This window comes from Phaseolus vulgaris, chromosome 2, assembly GCF_051622355.1.
Source record: "Phaseolus vulgaris cultivar YP4 chromosome 2, ASM5162235v1, whole genome shotgun sequence".
Taxonomy (NCBI): Eukaryota; Viridiplantae; Streptophyta; class Magnoliopsida; order Fabales; family Fabaceae; genus Phaseolus; species Phaseolus vulgaris.
In genome coordinates, this window is record NC_143499.1 from 13,529,482 (window position 1) to 13,549,254 (window position 19,773).

The following is a 19,773-nucleotide window of genomic DNA, read 5'->3' on the forward strand; positions in this document are numbered from 1 at the left end:
TCTAATTTCAGTAAATTTTCATATTAAAATATAGGCACTTATGAGTATTTATTGTTAGTTTACATATAAAATAATCCCTAATTTATGAATTTATACTTTTTTACATTTTTTATGATCTTTATTTGAATAAGAGTATTTTATTCCCAAATTTGGTGTTAATTGCAGATTTCTAAGGAAGATTGGAGATTTGGATTAAAGATGAATGATTTGAGCTAAAAAGATAAAGATAGAAGGTCCCAGAATGGAAAAAGATGCAAAGAAAGATTGAGCCTTTTTTATGTTTTATCATTTAGCCCATTAGCGCGACACAATAAACAACCTAACCCTAGAAAACTAGGATAAATAGAGGGCTAGAGGCTCAACCTTAGTGTGCCAGATTGAGAGGAAAACACCATAGAGTGAATTGTAACCCAATTGGGAGAATGGAAGGTGCTAGAAGTATGCATGACTAATTCTACCATTTGGGATTGGGAGTAATCTGCTCAAACTCTTATGTATTGAGGTGATATCTTATATATTAATATTCAGTTCTTGATTGATTATTGGTATTGTTGTTTTACTTTTAATTTTCCGTGAGAAATTGAGAATCTTAAATCTGACCGGGAGGTATTTTTAGGGTTTGGACCTAAACAACAATACTTAACATATTTGAGTACTAGAAATAGACTTGAAATGTTAATTGCTATTAACGTCTGAGCTTCGTTCTAAGTTGTTCTTATAACTATGCGAAGGATCGATAGTTAGGGAACATTCTTAAGGATTTTATATGTGAGGAATCGATATAAATGATTTTTATACGGGCATCAATTTCAATTAAAGAACTTAATATTGACATGCTAATCAAAATACATGAGAGTGAGAGAGAGTAAACCTAATCCCTATTTTTCCAATTGAAGCAACTAATTCTTTGTTCGTTTTCTTATTGATCAATGCCAACACAATCACTTCTAAAATCTTTTTATTGTTATATTGTTATATTTAGCGAATATTGTACTTGATAATTTACTGTTCCTTGTGGGATCGATATCCGTCCTTAGGGACAATTATTACTTCTTACAAACGCGGTGCACTTTCCGTAAAATGTCATCACATTGTGGTCTAACTGTTTCATTGGCATTCTCATCTCCATCGCTGCTCCGCCACCGCTTCCGCTGCCACCGTCGTTGCTGGCGCACTCCTCCCACTTTTCACCACCAATGTTGGTTCACACACAATCTGTTATAAAATTTTTGAATTTTTCTTTAATATTTTGAATTTATTTTCTTATGTATTATAATTTGTATATTATTTATAAATAATTTGTATATTGTGAGTTACATTTAAACATATTTATTGTTATTTTTATTTAATGAAACATATACAAGTGTAGCTAAAAGAAATAGTCGCACTTGTAAATGATATTTATAAATGCGGCTACATAGCCGCATTTGTATCTCTTCGATTTACAAGTGCGTGCTGATAAATACGACTGTATAGCAGCATTTATATATTCAAAATAGCTGTAATAGTTCTCTTTAGTGCCTTTGTCCAAAATGTTTTTGGAAGTTAAATCAAAATTAAACATTTTTCTAGTTATTTCTTTTAATGACTTATTTTTCCTCTTAACTACGCTGTTTTATTGTATTTTCCGTGGAGTTAAAAAACTCTGATAATACGAGTTTCATTACAAAATTGTTAAAAAGTGTTCATTTACAAAATCTACCCATACTCACTTCAAATAAATAGATAAGTTTTTTTTTTTAATTTTTAAATTCTTTTACCGAATTTATAAAATACATTGAAGGTTTGATCATTGTGGGTGAGAATCTAACCCATAGAGGATGTCCAATTAAGTCTTAGTTTGAATAACAAGTTAATGAAGATTGATGGAAGGGTGATGAAATAGAAGGAAACCCTGGGAAGAGGCAAAGCAAATAAAAGGAAAAGGAGCATAGGAGTGAGAAAAAGGTTAGGGAAAATGGAAGACGTGATAACAGAAGCAGCAGCGCCTTCAAGGTTCTTGGAAGAAGACCTAAACATCTTCACAGCTCCATCCTCACCCCTCCCTTCACCCTTCCTCATCTTCCCATACACCCAACAACCCCAACCCCTCAACCCCTCCCTACTCATCGTCGCCCTCTCCCCTTCCTCCCTCGCCCTCTTCCACCGCCTCCGCACCGCCTCCCCCGCCGCCTCACTCATCCTCCCCGAACTCTCCCTCTCCCACCCCGACAACGCCGCCCGCATCCTCCCCCTTTCTCCCTCTGTCCTCCTCGCTGCCCTCCCCTTCTCTGTCCCCGCTCCCCGCGCCTACGCCGTCGCCAAGGCCCTCCTCGCCGGCCGCATCCGCCCCGACTCCGTCCTCGTCCTCGACTCCCTCGCGCCCCCCAACTTCCGCGGCAAGCCCTCCCCCGATGAGGCTGTGGCGTTCAAGCTGGACACTGCAGCTGAGAGAAAGAGAAGCGGCGAGGAGCAGCTCTTGCCAGATTTGGAGTACTACCCTTCCGGAAGCGTTGTTGACGGGCTGGGCGCTGCGATTCTCGCACGGTGCCAGGTGATGAACGTCAGAGCGAGTTTGTGTGTTTCGTGGCCTCAGTTCGACGCCTCTGTGGTGTCGTTGATTAAGGGTTTGCTTCATCGCCGCTTGTTGAAGGGATTTGATTTTGATTTGAGTGATGAAGAGGTTTTGAAATTTGGGAGGCGTAAGGGTAGGGTTTTGCTTTCTGAGTTGTATATTTGATTTGTGGTGTATTATATGAATGTTTTGATTCACGAGGACTAATTCGTTTGTCTCTGATTATTTTGGTTAACTTGTTTTGTTATGGTCGGTTACTTGGGAAATTGTTTTTGTCATAAGATTTACACTGAAACATATTTCACATTTAAGCCAGTGTAATGATGAGAGGAATTTATTCTTGTAATTTGTCAGCCAGGCTAGTTGGTTACTTGGGTTTTGGTTGATATATTATGGCTATGTTGATTTACTTTCGGGATGACCATGGATTGCAAATTTGCAGTATTTTGGTTTATTTTTATTGACTCATTATAGCTTTGTCTATGCATTTTTAAAATGGTTGAGGCTGTCTAAAATGCATTAGCTGCGGGTGTTCTTGCCATTGATTCCCTGCAATATGTCATCTCTAAGTTCCGTGGATTCCTAGTAATTAAAATCCACTATCAATGATTAATCTCTTTCTCACTGGATAATTGTTATTTCTAACTTGTGTGGTCAATTGCTTGAATAAGAAAATACTATAGATCTTTTTTCTTGTTTGAATTTTATGGTTGTGTTGCGGTTTAAAACTAATTGTCTTCATCCTTGATCTTAAGCAAGGTTTTAATTTGTCAACTGTATCACACCGTGACATAGGGCACTGATTATCAACTGGGTTCCACTAGGTTTTAATTTGAGCAATTGGTCTCTAATGGCCTTAAAGTAGTTGTGACTGTGTTCTGTGTAAAGTGTGTCTCAATCAGTTTTAAGTTAGTTGATTAGTTACTGGTCTTACAGCTGAAAGATTTCAGATGAGTGGTACACATGTAGTGAGGCGTGTATAGGTCTATGTATTTATGTGTGTGTCATCATTAAATATAGAAAACCATCTTTTGAAACAATGCTGAAACTCCTACTGTGTGGAAAACCGGAGAATTGAACATAGAGATTGTGAGTGAGCAGCAACAAAGAAAAAACTTGATATTCATGAAATTGTTTTCTGAAGAGTTAAAGAAAAAAGGCAACATAAGCCAAGGAAAAAGGTTCTGTTGTAAGAAAACATGATCTTGATCAAATAATACAATTGAAATTGCCTTTTCCCGTTTATGAAGGTCACATTAGCTGAAACATGTATATCTGTTGGTAATCTCCCTTGTACCAATCTATATTGTTTTCTGGTTTAATGATTTTTGGTTTGTGTTTCTGTGTTGTCTGGTTTGCAAGAAGAATCTTCGTAACTCAATTTTCAGAACAGCTTGCATTATAATTGTGACTGAAATTTTCCTTCAAAAGATGCTTTCCAAGCTGTAGATGTTAGTAATTAATGTAAATATGTTTCTGAATGATGGTAGCTATGGAGAATCGAGTTATTATCTTGTATTTGATCAATCTTTAACCCAAACTACAAACAAGTTATTCACTCGTATTGTAATGCCCAAAGACCTGTTGTTTGGGGTATTGGATGCGTGATAATAGTATGGGAAGAATTCAAGTGTGGAGTTAGAACTCTTATATTGGGTGGAGATGAGTGAGGTGAGTAATATATAAGAAAGAAGATCTATAAAACCTTAAGCATTTGGGTTAGAGGTGGGGTCAAATTTTCCAGCTTATGTTCTCATGACCAAGTTGTGGACACTTAGATTCGTAGGGGGAATTTGTAATCTATGGAGACTCACTTGAGAAAAAAGTTGTAAATTCAAATGAAGAGTTGAAAATCTCATGATGTAAATTGTCTTTTCAAGACAATTGATCCAGTTAGAGAACAGAGGATCGGAATTGAAATTACATCTATAATTTCATATTGAATCTGTAACAAGCATTCAGGAAAAGTAAAATAATTTTTATGATGTGTATTATGAAAAATCAACAAGCACTCTAAAGCTACAATCCCAATGTTTATTGACTCTGAATTACTTGCATTCATTTTGTTGGGTTTGAGAACGGAAAAAGAGAAAAGAGTAATTGTTAAATTAGAGAAAGTCAATATGGACGGTAATTTTGGTGATATCTGCTATCTATTCTTATAGTTAAAGATACATTTAATCGTTCAGTTCAGGACTAAACGTGTAATATGTTTTTCTTTCTTTTGTAAAACAAGGAATTTGGAATTTGACCAATTCCACATGCAATCTTATTCTTAGAAGAAACAACGAGAAAGCCAAACGTGCAAATTGACACTATATAAAAACTGCAAAGATAAAGTAAGATTAGCTGTTATTAGTTTTGTTTGGTGACTTCTCAATGGGGAATATTACTTTTAGTTTAAGAACACCCACCAACTTAATCATATTAGTTGCATCTTCTCTTGACTCTTACAAGCATATTTTCTAAACACTCAAGTAGCCTACGAAAGAACAAGGTGCAACACTTTACTTCAAACGGCTTATATATACTCGTGATTCCCACCTATCTCTCCCACCCTTCTTTTCTTCAAAGTTAAAGCAGTAACAATGGATCCTTCGTTTACTTCAAAATCCCTTCTGCATGTTCTTCTTATTTTAGGCTTTCTTGGTGCCACCAGATTGCATGCACATGACCCTCCTCTAACACTGGATTACTATGCATCAACGTGCCCCACTGTGTTTGATATTGTTAGGAAGGAAATGGAATGTGCAGTTATTTCTGAACCCCGCAATGCAGCAATGATAGTGCGGCTACACTTCCATGACTGCTTTGTTCAGGTTTGTGATTTCACTATCTCAGTAACTTGTATACTGGCTGCCTAATTCACTGTATCGCTTATCGAGGTCTATTTAAAGAGAGTCTGGTAATAATAATGTAAAAAGTGAACCAAAAGAATTAAAATTCTTAGGAATTATAATATCGAGGCCTAACACTAACCATATGTGTGAGTTGTAAGCAATTATGGAACTTGCAATAGTTCTATAGTTTCATTTTTAGGAAACCAAAAGACAACTTATATAATAACTATTGTATGTGTTGCTCTCCAATTAGAATTAAAATTTTACTTTAGTAATACGCATAATGCAAACTTTTGTTTGGTATAGTATTAATGAAAAACTCCAATTCTAATTAAAGGACATCACAAACAAGATCTATGGGAGTGTGTAAGTTTTGTCCTATCATATAATAATATGAATCCAATGAGAAATATATACACAATAACTAGATGTGATAATCTTCGTGGGCTCAGGGATGCGATGGATCAATTTTGCTTGATGATACAGTCACACTTAGAGGTGAGAAAAAGGCAGCTAACAACATCAACTCTTTGAAAGGCTCGGGAATCGTTGATAAAATAAAAAACATGATTGAATCAGAGTGCCCTGGAGTTGTTTCTTGCGCTGATATTCTCACAATTGCAGCCAGAGATGCTGTGATTCTGGTAAGAAAAAACTGCTTGCTTCTAGATTTTATCAAAATAGTTCATCCTATGGTTTTCATAGATTTTGATCTTTAATTTTCTGCGATAGATGTTAGTAGAATTATGCACATGCCTCTTTCCTTTGATCTCTTCTAGGTAGGGGGACCATACTGGGATGTTCCTGTGGGAAGGAAGGATTCTGTCACTGCAAATGTTGATCTTGCCAACACCAATCTTCCCACTCCAGAGGAGAGCCTTCTCTCTATCATTGCCAAGTTTCTTTATCAAGGTCTATCTGTGACAGACATGGTAGCCCTTGCAGGTATGCTAAATTTCCTGTTAGTGGAATAAAATTTTGAATATTTCATTTTTTTATTTCTTTTAAATATAACATGTTTCTTTTTTAATATTTTACAATATTTATTGATTTTAGTTTCCGTAACTTTTTAAAGTTTCTATCATCATTTAGTGAAGAATTAACATGCATTTTGGAGGTGTGAGTTTCATGACTAATAGTTGTGTGATAGATACAGTTGAATAAACTAATGCTAGATGTACCATCATATATGTCCCAACTAAAGTGGGAGATCATGGTGTTCAATTATGTGTTATTATGATTCTAGCAAACTTGTATACGAGTTAACTAAGTTTATAAACACGACAAAACTCTAGCAATATATTAAGTTGGTGTATTGGATTCTAACTTTTACCTAAACAAAAAATTTTGTAGCTAAAAGGAAAGTGAGTGAACAAAACCTTACAACAAAACTGCATAAAATTAATAATCTTAATATGATCAATATAATTGTGATCTACCACCTCATCTTCCCTACTTTTCTCAAAAGATACTTAGATGTATTTAGCACTTTCTTCATTCCACATTTTCTGATCACTAATCCTGCAGGAGCCCACACCATTGGCATGGCACAGTGTAAGAATTTCCGGTCAAGAATTTATGGAGACTTTGAATCAACATCATTGAAAAATCCAATTTCTGAAAGTCACCTCAGCAGTCTGAGATCTGTTTGTCCACCTGTTGGGGGAGGAGACAACAACATAACAGCAATGGACTATATGACACCTAATCTCTTTGACAATTCTTTCTACCAGTTACTGATAAATGGGGAGGGACTTCTCAACTCAGACCAAGAAATGTACTCAAGTTTGTTTGGTATTGAAACTAGAGAGCTTGTGAAGAAGTATGCAGCAGATCCTCTGGCTTTCTTCCAACAGTTCTCAGAGTCAATGGTGAAAATGGGAAATATAACAAACTCGGAAAGCTTCATCACTGGGGAAATTAGGAAGAACTGCAGATTTGTGAACACATAAATTTCATTTTTCTGTTTTATATGCGTTTTGTTTGCTTCCACACACAAAGAACCACCGAATTTATGTGTTTCAGCTACAACAAATTGATAATTCAAAACTAAGCTACCAATTATATAATGAACAAATTAAGTGAGAAGTTGTTGATTTCCCTTTTTCATATAAGGGTAAGTGTTAAGTTTGATTATGAGAGTTGTAAGAGCCAATACTGTTTTATACAAGAAAGTTGCTTTCAAACTGTATGGCTTGAAAAAAACTCATGTTAAGTCTAAGTCTAACTTTCTTTCCTATATGAATTACGAGTAAATAATATATGTAATGACAGTGTCAAAAGTTTTTTCCACTTTAATCTAATAACAAATAAGTATGTATGGTAAAGCTTGTTAACTTTTATGATAATTATCTGATAGATTGTATAATAATGATTTCTATTTAGTTGATAATTTATTTCTATAAAAATATTTTATTGACAATGATTTCTAACTGAAAACTCGGTAATTTTTTAAGTTATGGTTTAAAAATCATGTTCTAATATTGTTTATAAAATTCTCAATTTTCTTTTGAATAATATATTTTTTTTAATAATTCAAAAATTAGTCTTGCTCTGCTTAGTCCTAAAGTCTCCTTTCAAGATTTTGGGAAGATGTCGGACGAGTTTGGTCAAGAGGGGAAAAAAGAACAAGTTTCTTTCGATTTTTGAAACAGAAAGAAGAACAAGTTTCTTTTGATTTACATGACCTAATATTCTTATGTATTTGGGGGAGTTTTTTCTTATGTCTTTTAAGTATGTTTCGAGAGATAAAGTAGAGGAATTTGTACTCTTCTTTAGTGTATGTTTTAACATGATGACCAAGTTCATGGTTGTCAAACCTTACACTAAGGGCGACCGGGTATTCATGAATTCAGGACTTCACATATGTATACGAGTACTTTTTAAAGAACTCGATATTATGTTTCCCTTCTCACATATGTCTGATGTTGAGGACTTCACATATGTCTACGAGTACTTGTCAAAGAATACGTGCTGATTGTCATGAATGTGGCACTGAGTCAGTTACATCTTAATAGTTTAGCTTTCTCGAAGGCTTTTACGGTATTTTGCACCTACCTTCAAATATGTCCCATTATAAATATTTTTATGTATTTTTACCAACTAAAAATGGTGCAAAGGTTGGTTGGGTTTCGCTAAATGGAACTCAATTCAGACTTATTTTTACAGTTTACTCTTCTTTTTTTAAGAACTTTAAAAATAAATTCTTCAAACTGAAATATACATCACAAGACCAACAAAAACACCTTTTTTTATCAAAATTTCACTCCTAAATTTCCCTTGTATTGACAGAGATCGGATAGGTTTAAGTCTAGGGTTGAGTACATGTTGAGATAATAAAAAACCTTGCCTCACTAGATTATTAGCAAAGCATCGCTCAGCATGCCCCTAGCCGAAGATCTTCGTGCCTTGTTCATGGGTAAGGTTCTATATATTGCTTACTTTCTTTCATTTTATCATGTAATTGACTGATATTGTTTGTTTTTAATGCAGAGATCATGGGCAAGGACATTGATTATAAGAAGTTGCGCACAAAGTTGGGGGCGTGTCCACTGGCCGATTTCAGGAGTCTAACGTGTAGCTTGCCAAGCGCAAAAGGGATATGAAGTTGGAACTACGGTGGCTTCCCTACACTGGTGCAGAAAGGCTTAAAAACAGTGACTATTTTTACTGTAAAATGGCAGCTTTCTAATAACCTTTGATGTACATGTAGTCTTATATCCAATAGAGAAGAAGACAACTATTTAGTCGTCTTCATAAATTCAGACAAAGAGGGTGACTATGGTAAAAACTGCCCTTTTACACCTTCCTTATGCATGAGGTGTAAAAGGGCGGCTCTTACCATAATCGCCCTTATAAATCATTCTGGAGCATATAAGAAGGCGATTATTTATCATAGTCGCCCTTATAAATCTTTGTGCTACATCTAAAAGGGCGGCTACGGTAAATAGCCGCCCTTGTAGATGGTTATTTTTTTAATACATTTTGTTTAATGGTAATTCCTATCTAAATTAACTTGTTCAATTATAATCCAGCCAGAAAAATACATAAATTTAGATAATCAAATTATATATATTGATAAAAATGTATTACAAACACTAATAATATACCTTTACCTATATTCCTATCTATTTATCTAATTACTACATTATTGATTAGCTATCCTATAGTTATAAAAATTTAGGAAGTATGTGGCCCAAGAATGTCTCACATATTCTATGGCGGCCGAAGACATTGGAGGCTCATCCGTGAAGAACTACATTACAAAATAATGTTCATATAAATTAGTGTAAAGATACATATATGTTAAAGATTTATAAAAATAATTTACCATCATGTTACCTACTCCCAATCACTTTTGAGGCCTAGTCTTACAATAGTAACCATCCATTGCATAACGTAATAGCCACACTCATAGCTTCTTGGTTGTCTATTACACTATAATTCAATAAAAAGTAAAAGTTAATATTGATAAACAATGAAAAGAGAAAGACAAAAATTACAAACCTTTAGTGTGATCCACTTCAGATTTTGAAAATTTGAATTGGATTGACCTTTGATGATGTTATATAAACTCCATGAACTATTTAATACGAAAAACCGCGTTAGTAGATGTTTAAGTAACTTACGGAGTTAAGTTTATAGTGTACTTACACACATCAATTATATTCTTTAGATGTGTGGATGACTTCTTGTGTAGGGAACAAAACCGTTGGTAAGACAAGTAATTGCTAATGAGCCCTATATCATCCATGAAAAGATATAATAAATATTTAAAACATGAAATAGTAATAATTGTCGACTTATAATTAAACTTACTTATTAATATAGGGTATAAATAAATTTTTTTTCCCTCTTTTTCCAGGGTGTTAGTGATGTATGATTGGGTTTCACTTTTCTTTGTTCCATTGGGATTAGTATACGAGGGATCTAAGAATCCATACACATCTTCATTCCCATCATTAATAGAAACTCCATGAAAAAACCTACAAGTTATTAGTTAAAGAATAATCAATAATAATTTAACATAAAGTAAATTGAAATATAGGTAAAGATACTTACATCATAAAAAAATGAATTATATTTATATTGAGCTCCTGATCCCCAGCTACATATTCTAAGAAATCTGACATGTATATGTACAATTGAATGTCAATGTTTATTTCAAAAAATGTATCATCCCATGGAATGTTTTTTTGATTTTTTTTAATCTCTAGTAGCTGCAGCTAAGGAAGCTACAGGATTGTCGATCGGAACCTCCTGGTTCCTTTTCAGACTTGGTTTCCAACGAGGTTTCTACAAAATAAAGAACATTTGTATTAAATTAGATGTAATATATAAATATAAATTAATATAATGAAATAAAATTATTATCGGAGGTTCTGGTATAATTCAAATGAGATGTCTGGGTCAGGCTACAAATGTCTGAAATGTATCAACTACTCGTACTCTTTCCATCGTTACCTTCGCCACATCAGGGTTGAGAGGAACGTTTTGTAAGGTGGTGACCTCTTGATAGACTTTTCCAATGGCCATCACCTGAGGAAGCACGAACACCTAATATTTGCTCCATCATGACCATTATTATTCACGTCACATTACACAAATTGTATAAATTCTTCTACTCCTTTTACGTACTCATCACTTATGCGAACAAAATTAATCCAATTTCGATCCATTATATTATGTAATAGTCATTCAAGTGTTTACTAGTGAGTGTGAAATCTCACGTTTGTCAAGGGTTGAACACCCCCGAACTCAATACAAGCACGTATCAATAGTTGAGGGTCTAACATCCCTGGACTCAATACCAGCACGTATCAATTGTCAAGGGTCAAACACCCTCAGACTCAATACCAACACGATAATTCTATTCTAAACTAACAATTAACATAATATAAATTAATAATAAATACAAATTATAATAAATTTTAAATAATATAAATTTAAAAAAATACAAATTATAATAAATAATAAATAAACAAATTCATAACATTAAAAAAAATAAAAAATAAATAAAACACGACCAACCTTGTGCGTGAAGGCAACATTGGTGAAGAGTGGCATGGGACTGGCAACAACGACGACGACAGCGGACGCGACAGCTGTGAGGGAGTAAAGAAAAGTGCACCAAAGAAGAGCGAAGGCAATGAAACAGTACTACTTCGACCTACGCAAAAAAAAAAAAAAAGTAAGAGAAACGAAGAAGAAGAAGAAACAAAACTCGAACGAACTTACAGTGACACAACAATGAAGCATAAGCGAACTCGAAGGGAAAGAAGAGGAACAAGTGAGCAGGAACAACAAACGCGAAGAGAAAGAAAATATGAAAAGAGTTAGTGGTGCGCTTCATAGTTAGGATAAAATTTGATTTAAGAATGCGATCATTTGTAATAACCGTATTCTTAAATCATATGCTTTGATTTAAGAGTGCAACTATAGGTAAAGCCGCATTCATAAATCAAGCGCTTTGATTTAAGAATGCGGCTACTACAAATAGCCGCATTCTTAAATCAAAGCGCTTGATTTATGAATGCGATTATTTATAGTAGCCGCATTCTTAAATCAAAGCACTTGATTTATGAATGCGGCTACTACAAATAGCCGCATAGCCGCATTCATAAATGAAAATAATTAAAAAAATATCACCGCATTTTGAAAGACTGTCCCTGAAACAAAAACGCATTAAATAAGCAGTAGTAGTTTTTTAACATTTTGCACTAGTATATATATATATATATATATAATTAGTAACACATTATTTCTAACAATTTATTACTACAAGCTAAAGTTTATTAGAAATTATAAAAGTAGGTTGGAGAATCATTGAATAAAATGTAAATTTCTTCAAAATTTGTAATTAAAAAAATGTTGCTTAAAATGTTAAAAAGTAAAAGGTGCATTATTAACATAAAATGTTGTTTTATATCACAAAGGACGATATCCTTCCTTTCAATATTATCAGAGAGACAATAACTAGATGGAAAAGCTGAAAGTGAAAATGAAAGGGAAATAATAAAAATGGAAGCACACTTATTGGCATCTTAAAGCAAGAACCCAGTAACTTTTTTTTCTTCCATGAGATATTACCATTGAGATAATGATTTTTCTTTCATAAATGGGGTACTTACATGCTCCACTCACCTTATATCAACACTGAAAAATGTTCTTATAATATAGGCTTGATTAAGTCAATTGACAAAAACAAAATGACTCTGAATTGTGATTCCCTCAGTAAGGTCGACCAGAGCATCTCAACCCTCAATGTGCATATTTTTGTCTTAACAAGAACTAGAAAAAGTTGCTCATTTAGCAGTTACTTTTATGAGTAATAGAGACAGCAATTGTCCTTGTTAACTAAGCATGATGACTGAGTCACTCATGACCTACATATCGAATTAAGAAGTAATCATTTTTCAGTTCCATTTCCACAAAGTATCTTATATGACCCCATTTATTTTTATTTTCTTTTTCATATTTTTCTTTTCAAACTATTGGCTATGCCATCAGCCAACACGAAATTTACCATTATGAACTACATAAAGAAAATTTTACAGGTCATAATGTAAAAAGAAAAACTTTAACTTCCTATAAAACAAAGTAGACAGATGTTTACAAGACCCCCGAAAACCCTAATGAAAAATATTCAAATGTATTTGCATGATTGTTATTCAGTTGGTTTTCATCAATCCATTTGCAAAAATTAAGGCACCCCTTTGTGTGGTTCATTCCCCATAATGATGCAGCATCCCAAAGGAGCATATAATTCTGTTGAAATACGAGTTTGATTCTTCTTGAGTGCCTATGGATTCTACTGATTGAGCCCACATGTGACCATTACCAAGAGCTAGTAAAATACAAGTGGTCCTCTCATACAACCTCAAGGACTAAGAATGGAAACATAGTCAACAAAATATAAAGGAACCGACATGACCAAAAAGGTGTACGAAATCTCATGCTATTAAGATACATGTGTTAGAAAGTTGTACATGGAGCAATTATGAGTCTTACTACCTTAACTGGTGGGAACCCTAAAACTTTATGGAATGATAAAGAAGCTTGTTTTGTTTCCTCATAGTTCTACTAAGTAATTATTCCTGCTTAAATTTTCAAGCTAAAGAATGGTCCAACAACCACTTTTTTCAAATACTAGTTCGCCTCCTCTTACAGCTTCACCTTCCAAAATGTTGCACATATCACAAGCATAACGATTTGACCAGTGCTAAGATCTATGTTAAAGGAACCACTTGGGCACGAGATACTTATGTGGCTTAGCTAAGTTTAAAGATATTTTTCTTTTTCAATTTTAGAAAACCATTACAATTACCATTTACCAACCTTGGGAATGCTACCCCACCTCCAATGACAATTTTTAGTTTTCAACAACTTTCATGGCATTAAAGGTGTTGGTTGCAAATAGACAGTTCAAAATGAACTACTATTACTTTAGTTCTGGTACATGGCTATTGGTAAACCCATGCCACCTACATTTCTATAAAATGAAAAATTGAAAGACCCCAACACTAAAAGACAAAAATTCATTGAACCAATCAAGGGTTAAGTTAACATTTGCATGAAAAGAACATAATTCCATGAGTATATAGTTGTACTTTGACAAAGGAAATAACAAAAAAATATAGAAAGTTCTCATGCTCTATAAACATGAAAAGAAAGACTACCCCTCACCAAATAATGGATCTAAGGCCTTGGGAACAAAAATTAATTACCCACTTGTTTGTACATTGTCATTGCTTTCATCATATGGGATAAAAACACAATACTTTTAGAATTCCAAACATTCAGCTTCCTCAACAGTAGATGCATCAAAATGTTGCAAAACCCAGGATGAAATGGCACAGTTTCTCCCTATTCATCAACTGGTGCTGGTAGATTGAGATCAATGAGGCAAGGAACAGCAGGAGCAGATGGCCTTATCACAAGAGTGTTCTCTTCAGAACCTCCAATAAAATGGGATCTCTTATGACCCCCCAAGGCTTGGCCTGACCTGAAAATTTTGTTGCAGATTGGGCACTCATGTGCCTTGCTTTTCTTTGACTTCAATTTCTTCTTCCCCTTTTGTCCACTGAGGTTCCTGTTGCGGTACGCCTTTGGAGCTGGATAAGAATCAGTGTCTGTGCTGTTTTCATCACTCTCATAAGCAGAATCATCATAACCATTGTCTCTATCACTGGTTAAGCACTTGTACTTGTTCACCTTATCATTTGCAAAACCATTCCCAATCTTCCTGCTAGAAACCCCACCTAAATTTTGGCCAAGAGAATCATAGTTGGATTTCTTAAATTTCTTTGAATCAAATTTCCTTGCAGCCCCACCATCTTGTCTATCATTCTCCCAATCCTCCAAAACAAATTTCTTAAATTCAATGCTACTGCTTCTTCCCCTGCTTAGCACTTTCCTCGACTCAACATCATAATCCTCAAACCCAGTTAAGTACCCCGCTTTCGAAGACATAGCCTCATTCTTGGAATTCCCGTTATTTGAATCAGTTGAGTCAACCTCCTTAGGACCATATCTAAAATACCCAGAATCTGAATTATCAGAATCATAGCCAACTTCAGCATACTTAAACTTCAAGTCCTTGGGCTGCTCCAACTTCTTCTCCACATAAGCACTAGACATAAAATTCTTACCATTACTATTCATCATAGTAACCTTGGTTTCTGGAGAAGGTGACTTTGCCTCCAGAACAACCGAGTTGTTATCAGAAGACTCTGTGAACAAAGCAAAACGACCCTTATAGCTAGAATCCTTGGACAACATCATCAAACACCTGGCCACCTCTTCTTGACCCTGCTCAACCTCCGAAACAGAAGATTGAGCTTGGTTGTTGCTACTGCTAAGGGTCTTGAACCTCATTCTCTTGGACCTCCTTGGCGTAGAAGTTTCAGTGTCAGACTGACTGTCCATAACCAATTTCTGCTTCTCAGAAAACCCGCCAGAACTGCTCTCAAACCTGTTGGCTCCCTTGTCCTTTTCAGAGTGACAAGCCATGTGGCCACAAAGAGCCTTCAATGAAAAAAATCCCTTCCCACATTCTTTGCAGAACTTGTCAACCTGCAAACTGGAATTGGAATGCACAAACCTCGTGGTCTTCTTGGGGTTCTCTCTAAGACCATAAATGACGTTATAGTTCCCCCGACTAGCACCACCACCATTTTCTTCAGACCCCGAATCCCTCTTCCTCTTTCCCCCTCCATTCAACTTGAACATACCATTAGTAGCAATGTTCCTCTCTGCATTACCTAAAGCTGAATTCTCACTCATCATGTGAGTCCTGATGTGGCCACCAAGAGACTTCCCACACGGGAACCTCTTGCTGCAATACTTGCACACAAACTTTCTCTCCTCCATTGATTGATACGACATCATGAATAATGAATGAATCTAATCCAAATATTATTGTACCCACCAACCAGAAAAACAAGATCAACAAACTTTTAAGACTTACCTCAAAATCCGCAGGGACTATATGCATATGCACGTTCCATGATCATATGAACACACTGGGGGGAGGGGGCGTAAGCCACAAATTCAGATCAAGTTCAGAAAAACAGATCACAAAGCTTCTTCCTTTTTGACCAGGTGATGATCAAAAGAGAATCAAAGCGTTCAGATGCGACGGTTCCATAAGTACAAAGATTGAACCCAAGAAAAGGTACAACACGAGAACCTCAATTTTGTGTTTCCCAAGCAAACAAAATTAATAGGGGTGCGATGGAAAAAATCAAATTTTGAGAGATGGGTTGTTGTTGTTTGTTGTTGCTGCTACTACTCAATAGGCACCAAAGAAGAAGAGCTAGAACTAACCATCACTCTCTTTTCTTTTTTCTCTCTCTATATATACATATATCTCTCTCATTTTTTGGTTGTTCTCTCTTTATGGTGGTGTTGTAGTTGGAGGAGAATTCCATGCATGGAATAAAAATAACATAAAGTAAAAGGGTAGTTTTAAAAAAGAAAAAAGAAATATTGAAACACGTGTACTCGGTTGAGCACTGTTCGGTGGTTCTTTGCACAGTCAATATTTGAAGATGTATGGCAAACCAAAAATTGAAACATCCAAACTATGCTTTAGATTATCTTGCTTCTCAACTCACACAAGTTAAATGTAAGAATCTCCAACAGTTCTTTTTTTAAGCTAAACACCTCCTTCACTTCCACCACCCATTGCTAAAAATTATATATTCAATTGCATTTAGAACATTTTATTTATTCTAACAATATGCTTTTTATATCCTTTTTTCACATTGTTTTTTGTAACCTTATATCCACTAATCAAATGTAAAAATAAAAATTATTTAAAAAGTTTCAGTTTAGGTATGAATAATCAATTCACATTTTTATTTCATCTAATGCCAAATTAAATAATTGATTTTTTTTCAAATTTAAATCTAGTAGCTACATTAAATTTTCAAAAGAAAAAGTATTGATTTCTATTATAAAAGAAATGGTCAGCAAAATTCTTTATGGTCCTTTTAATGGTGTTTTTGTTTTTGTAATTTTATTTAGTTACTCTTAAAAGAAGGTTTATATTTCCATCAGCAATTTATTACATATGTGTATTATATTTCTTTAAAAATTGTATTATAACTTGTTATAATTGTATTATTTTAATTTTGGAATCTGTAGGGGGCGAAATGTTTTATTTTTTCATTGGGTGTTAAATAGAGAGTTATATCCCAAATTTTGGTAGTTAATAAAATATTTGGAAGAGACACTGAATTTAGATTCTGACATATTTATATATCATGCATATCATCTTTTAGTGGATTGATTATGCCCATTCTCATGAGGTTTATTTGATGACTTACCCAATTAAGAATATACTCGTTTTTAATAATAATTATATTCCTGAATTGTGTTCTTACCAAAATAGTTTATCATTATCCAATATTTCTATGTATGTAATAGTGATAAAACTTTAGAAAATCTTTATATAAATGCTAATCTTTATATAAATGCTAAATGCTAATTAAAGGGTACAAAATAATACTATAATTCATGCATGGGATTGGAATCATTTCCCCTGTTTTTGCCCACAGTTTTCGTTCATGTGCATTATGACTCTGAGTACAAGACAGTTCTTAGAGAAAAAAACATTTATAGCACTCATCACTTAAATTTTTCATGTATGCATGTGTACTATGATAAAAAAAAATTGAGTTACTTATTTTTTAAAATTATTATATTTGTAACAATTATTTATCGTAAAAAACATGTGAGTATGTATTCTCATATAAGAAACCCTAAATATTTGTTTATATATTATAATACATAAAAAAAAACAATAACAGTGTTGAACTGGAAAAAACCCAGACATACCATTGAACAATGTTGGGCTAGAATATGCTAAATGTTTGATAGACACTTGGCACCCCAAATTTCCATAACTTCCCTTAGATTAAGTCAAACACTGTTGCAGAGATGTGATTTGCTTGTTAGAAGAGGCTACTTTTGTTCTTCTACCTATTTTTGTGCAAAGCACCATTAATGGTGGTTCATTTTCTACACTTACATCCTCTAAGAGGTTGATTTGGTTAGTCAATGTGATTATATATTAGCGTTTAGCAACATTTTCGCAGTATTTTACTCGGTTTTATTTCCTTAAAAAGGAACTAAATTAGAGTAAAATATGTTTAAATACAAGTTTTAAAAACTAAAGAATTAAACTTTTACGGAAAAATAACTGACTGGAATAACTTAAAAAGGAATTATATATTTTTTTTTTATTTTTTATACTAAAAAATTATTTATTATATTAATTAAATTAGATACTAAAAAATTAAAAAAATTATTATTATAAATATATAATTTTAAAATTAATATCTAATTAATTGAAAAAAATTATTTATTAATTATTTAAATTTTACAGTTTGTAGTTAAAATTTTAGAAATCAATTTAAAATTAGTTATTAATAATAAAGATCTGTATTAATAATTATTCTAATATCTAAAATAATATTTAATTTAATTAATATAATAATTTTTTATTTTTTATTTTTAAAATTGGTTTTTATTTTATAATTTTGTTGTAATAATATATCTTAGTCTTTCTTCACTCCTTCTTTGATAGTTTTTTCTTCTACGAATATATCATAGAAAAGAATTTAATTTTTATGTTGCATAGCAAACTGATTAAAAGTTATCTTATATGTAATTCTAAAATAGTAATTAAAAGTTAATTAATTTTATTCTACATGTCAATCGATATTTAAAATGAGAATGTAAAATATCTTTAATAAATGTTATCACACGCCCTATATTTGAATGAGGTTGTAAAAAGTCTTTAGTGTACTAAACTCATTGACGTTAGTTTGCTTCAACCAACTGCATTTAAAAGAAATATTAATACGTTCAGTTGTACATATTTTTAGAGACATGATAAAAGAAATACATATGTATTTAAAAATTTAAAAATTTATATATATATATATATATAATATGACAAATATAAACAAAAGTCCATCCATTAATTAGAGATAGAAATCAGGTCAATCCTATTGTTTGAGATCTGATCTACCAAAATGAGTTGTCATTAAATACTTATTTTTATAAATATTAAAGATGAAAATTTAAAGTTGATAAAAAAATTATAATTGTATTTAAGTTATATTTAAAGGTTATAAAATAGAAAATTATATGATTTCTTTTTTATTTCTCCAAAACCATCATATCTTTAATATATTAATTTTTTATTGGAGATAGTTGAGAGCAAAACTCAACTAACGAAAACTTCGATCAAGATCAATTTTTTTTATTTTTTTTTAAGTTTCTTTTTCGTATTGTCTTCATGCATGATGTCCCTATGCATATCGTAGAAGTTGTGACATGTATGGTCAGTTGATAAAAGATAATTGTTAGTCTAAGTTTGTGGTAATGTGTTTGTCTATTAGTTTTGACTTCCTAAAAACAACCTATAGGATCTTTGAGCCTTCACAACTATTCTCATTTCCAAAATAAAATCCTTTAGAAAACATGACATTTACTATGGACTATAGATAAATTTAATACAAATTTAATTTAAATATTAATAATGTTATTGAAGATTGTTTGAATTGTAGTTTTGATTTCAATTATTAATGATTGAATTGTGTTGAATTGGAAACATAGTGGTAAATTTCCATGTTTGGATGATAGACTTGATGGTGGAGTTCTATTTGCTCCTTCCATAAATTCTTCCATTTCTGATGGTTTGAATGATGGTAATGGACTAGTACAAAACAACTCAATAACGACAGTTAAAAAGTTATATAAAAACGGCTCTCGAACCGTTGTTATTGTGAGTGTCGTTATAAATCAGTTGTTTATAACGACGGTTCTAGAATTGTTGTTCTTTTACCAAATAACAATAATTTTTTT

General features: G+C 33.1%; 3 protein-coding genes across 3 annotated transcripts; 2 read left to right on the top strand and 1 right to left on the bottom strand.

The window, feature by feature from the left end:
* The first annotated feature begins 1,789 nt into the window (after positions 1–1,789).
* On the top strand, positions 1,790–2,975 carry LOC137810724 (trigger factor). Its single transcript, XM_068612134.1, has one exon. The coding sequence runs from the start codon at positions 1,958–1,960 to the stop codon at positions 2,717–2,719; it is 762 nt and encodes a 253-aa protein (XP_068468235.1). The 5' UTR covers positions 1,790–1,957; the 3' UTR covers positions 2,720–2,975.
* Positions 2,976–5,068: 2,093 nt separating this feature from the next.
* LOC137810723 (Peroxidase superfamily protein) lies at positions 5,069–7,580 on the top strand. The gene is made up of 4 exons (XM_068612133.2): positions 5,069–5,373; positions 5,847–6,038; positions 6,174–6,339; positions 6,922–7,580. Exons 1-4 carry the CDS (start codon positions 5,143–5,145, stop codon positions 7,344–7,346), a joined length of 1,014 nt encoding a protein of 337 aa, XP_068468234.1. The 5' UTR covers positions 5,069–5,142; the 3' UTR covers positions 7,347–7,580.
* A 6,337-nt stretch (positions 7,581–13,917) lies between these two features.
* LOC137810722 (uncharacterized) lies at positions 13,918–16,268 on the bottom strand. The gene has a single exon (XM_068612132.2). It carries the CDS (start codon positions 15,781–15,783, stop codon positions 14,260–14,262), a length of 1,524 nt encoding a protein of 507 aa, XP_068468233.1. The 5' UTR covers positions 15,784–16,268; the 3' UTR covers positions 13,918–14,259.
* Positions 16,269–19,773: the final 3,505 nt, after the last annotated feature.

What these genes read in the sequence shown, in the direction of transcription:
- LOC137810724 (XM_068612134.1), top strand. Translation starts at nt 1,958, where the DNA reads ATGGAAGACGTGATAACAGAAGCAGCAGCGCCTTCAAGGTTCTTGGAA.
- LOC137810723 (XM_068612133.2), top strand. Translation starts at nt 5,143, where the DNA reads ATGGATCCTTCGTTTACTTCAAAATCCCTTCTGCATGTTCTTCTTATT. An exon ending in TCCATGACTGCTTTGTTCAG is followed by an intron (nt 5,374 to 5,846) that starts GTTTGTGATTTC and finishes TCGTGGGCTCAG; the next exon opens with GGATGCGATGGATCAATTTT. An exon ending in CCAGAGATGCTGTGATTCTG is followed by an intron (nt 6,039 to 6,173) that starts GTAAGAAAAAAC and finishes GATCTCTTCTAG; the next exon opens with GTAGGGGGACCATACTGGGA.
- LOC137810722 (XM_068612132.2), bottom strand. Translation starts at nt 15,783, where the DNA reads ATGATGTCGTATCAATCAATGGAGGAGAGAAAGTTTGTGTGCAAGTAT.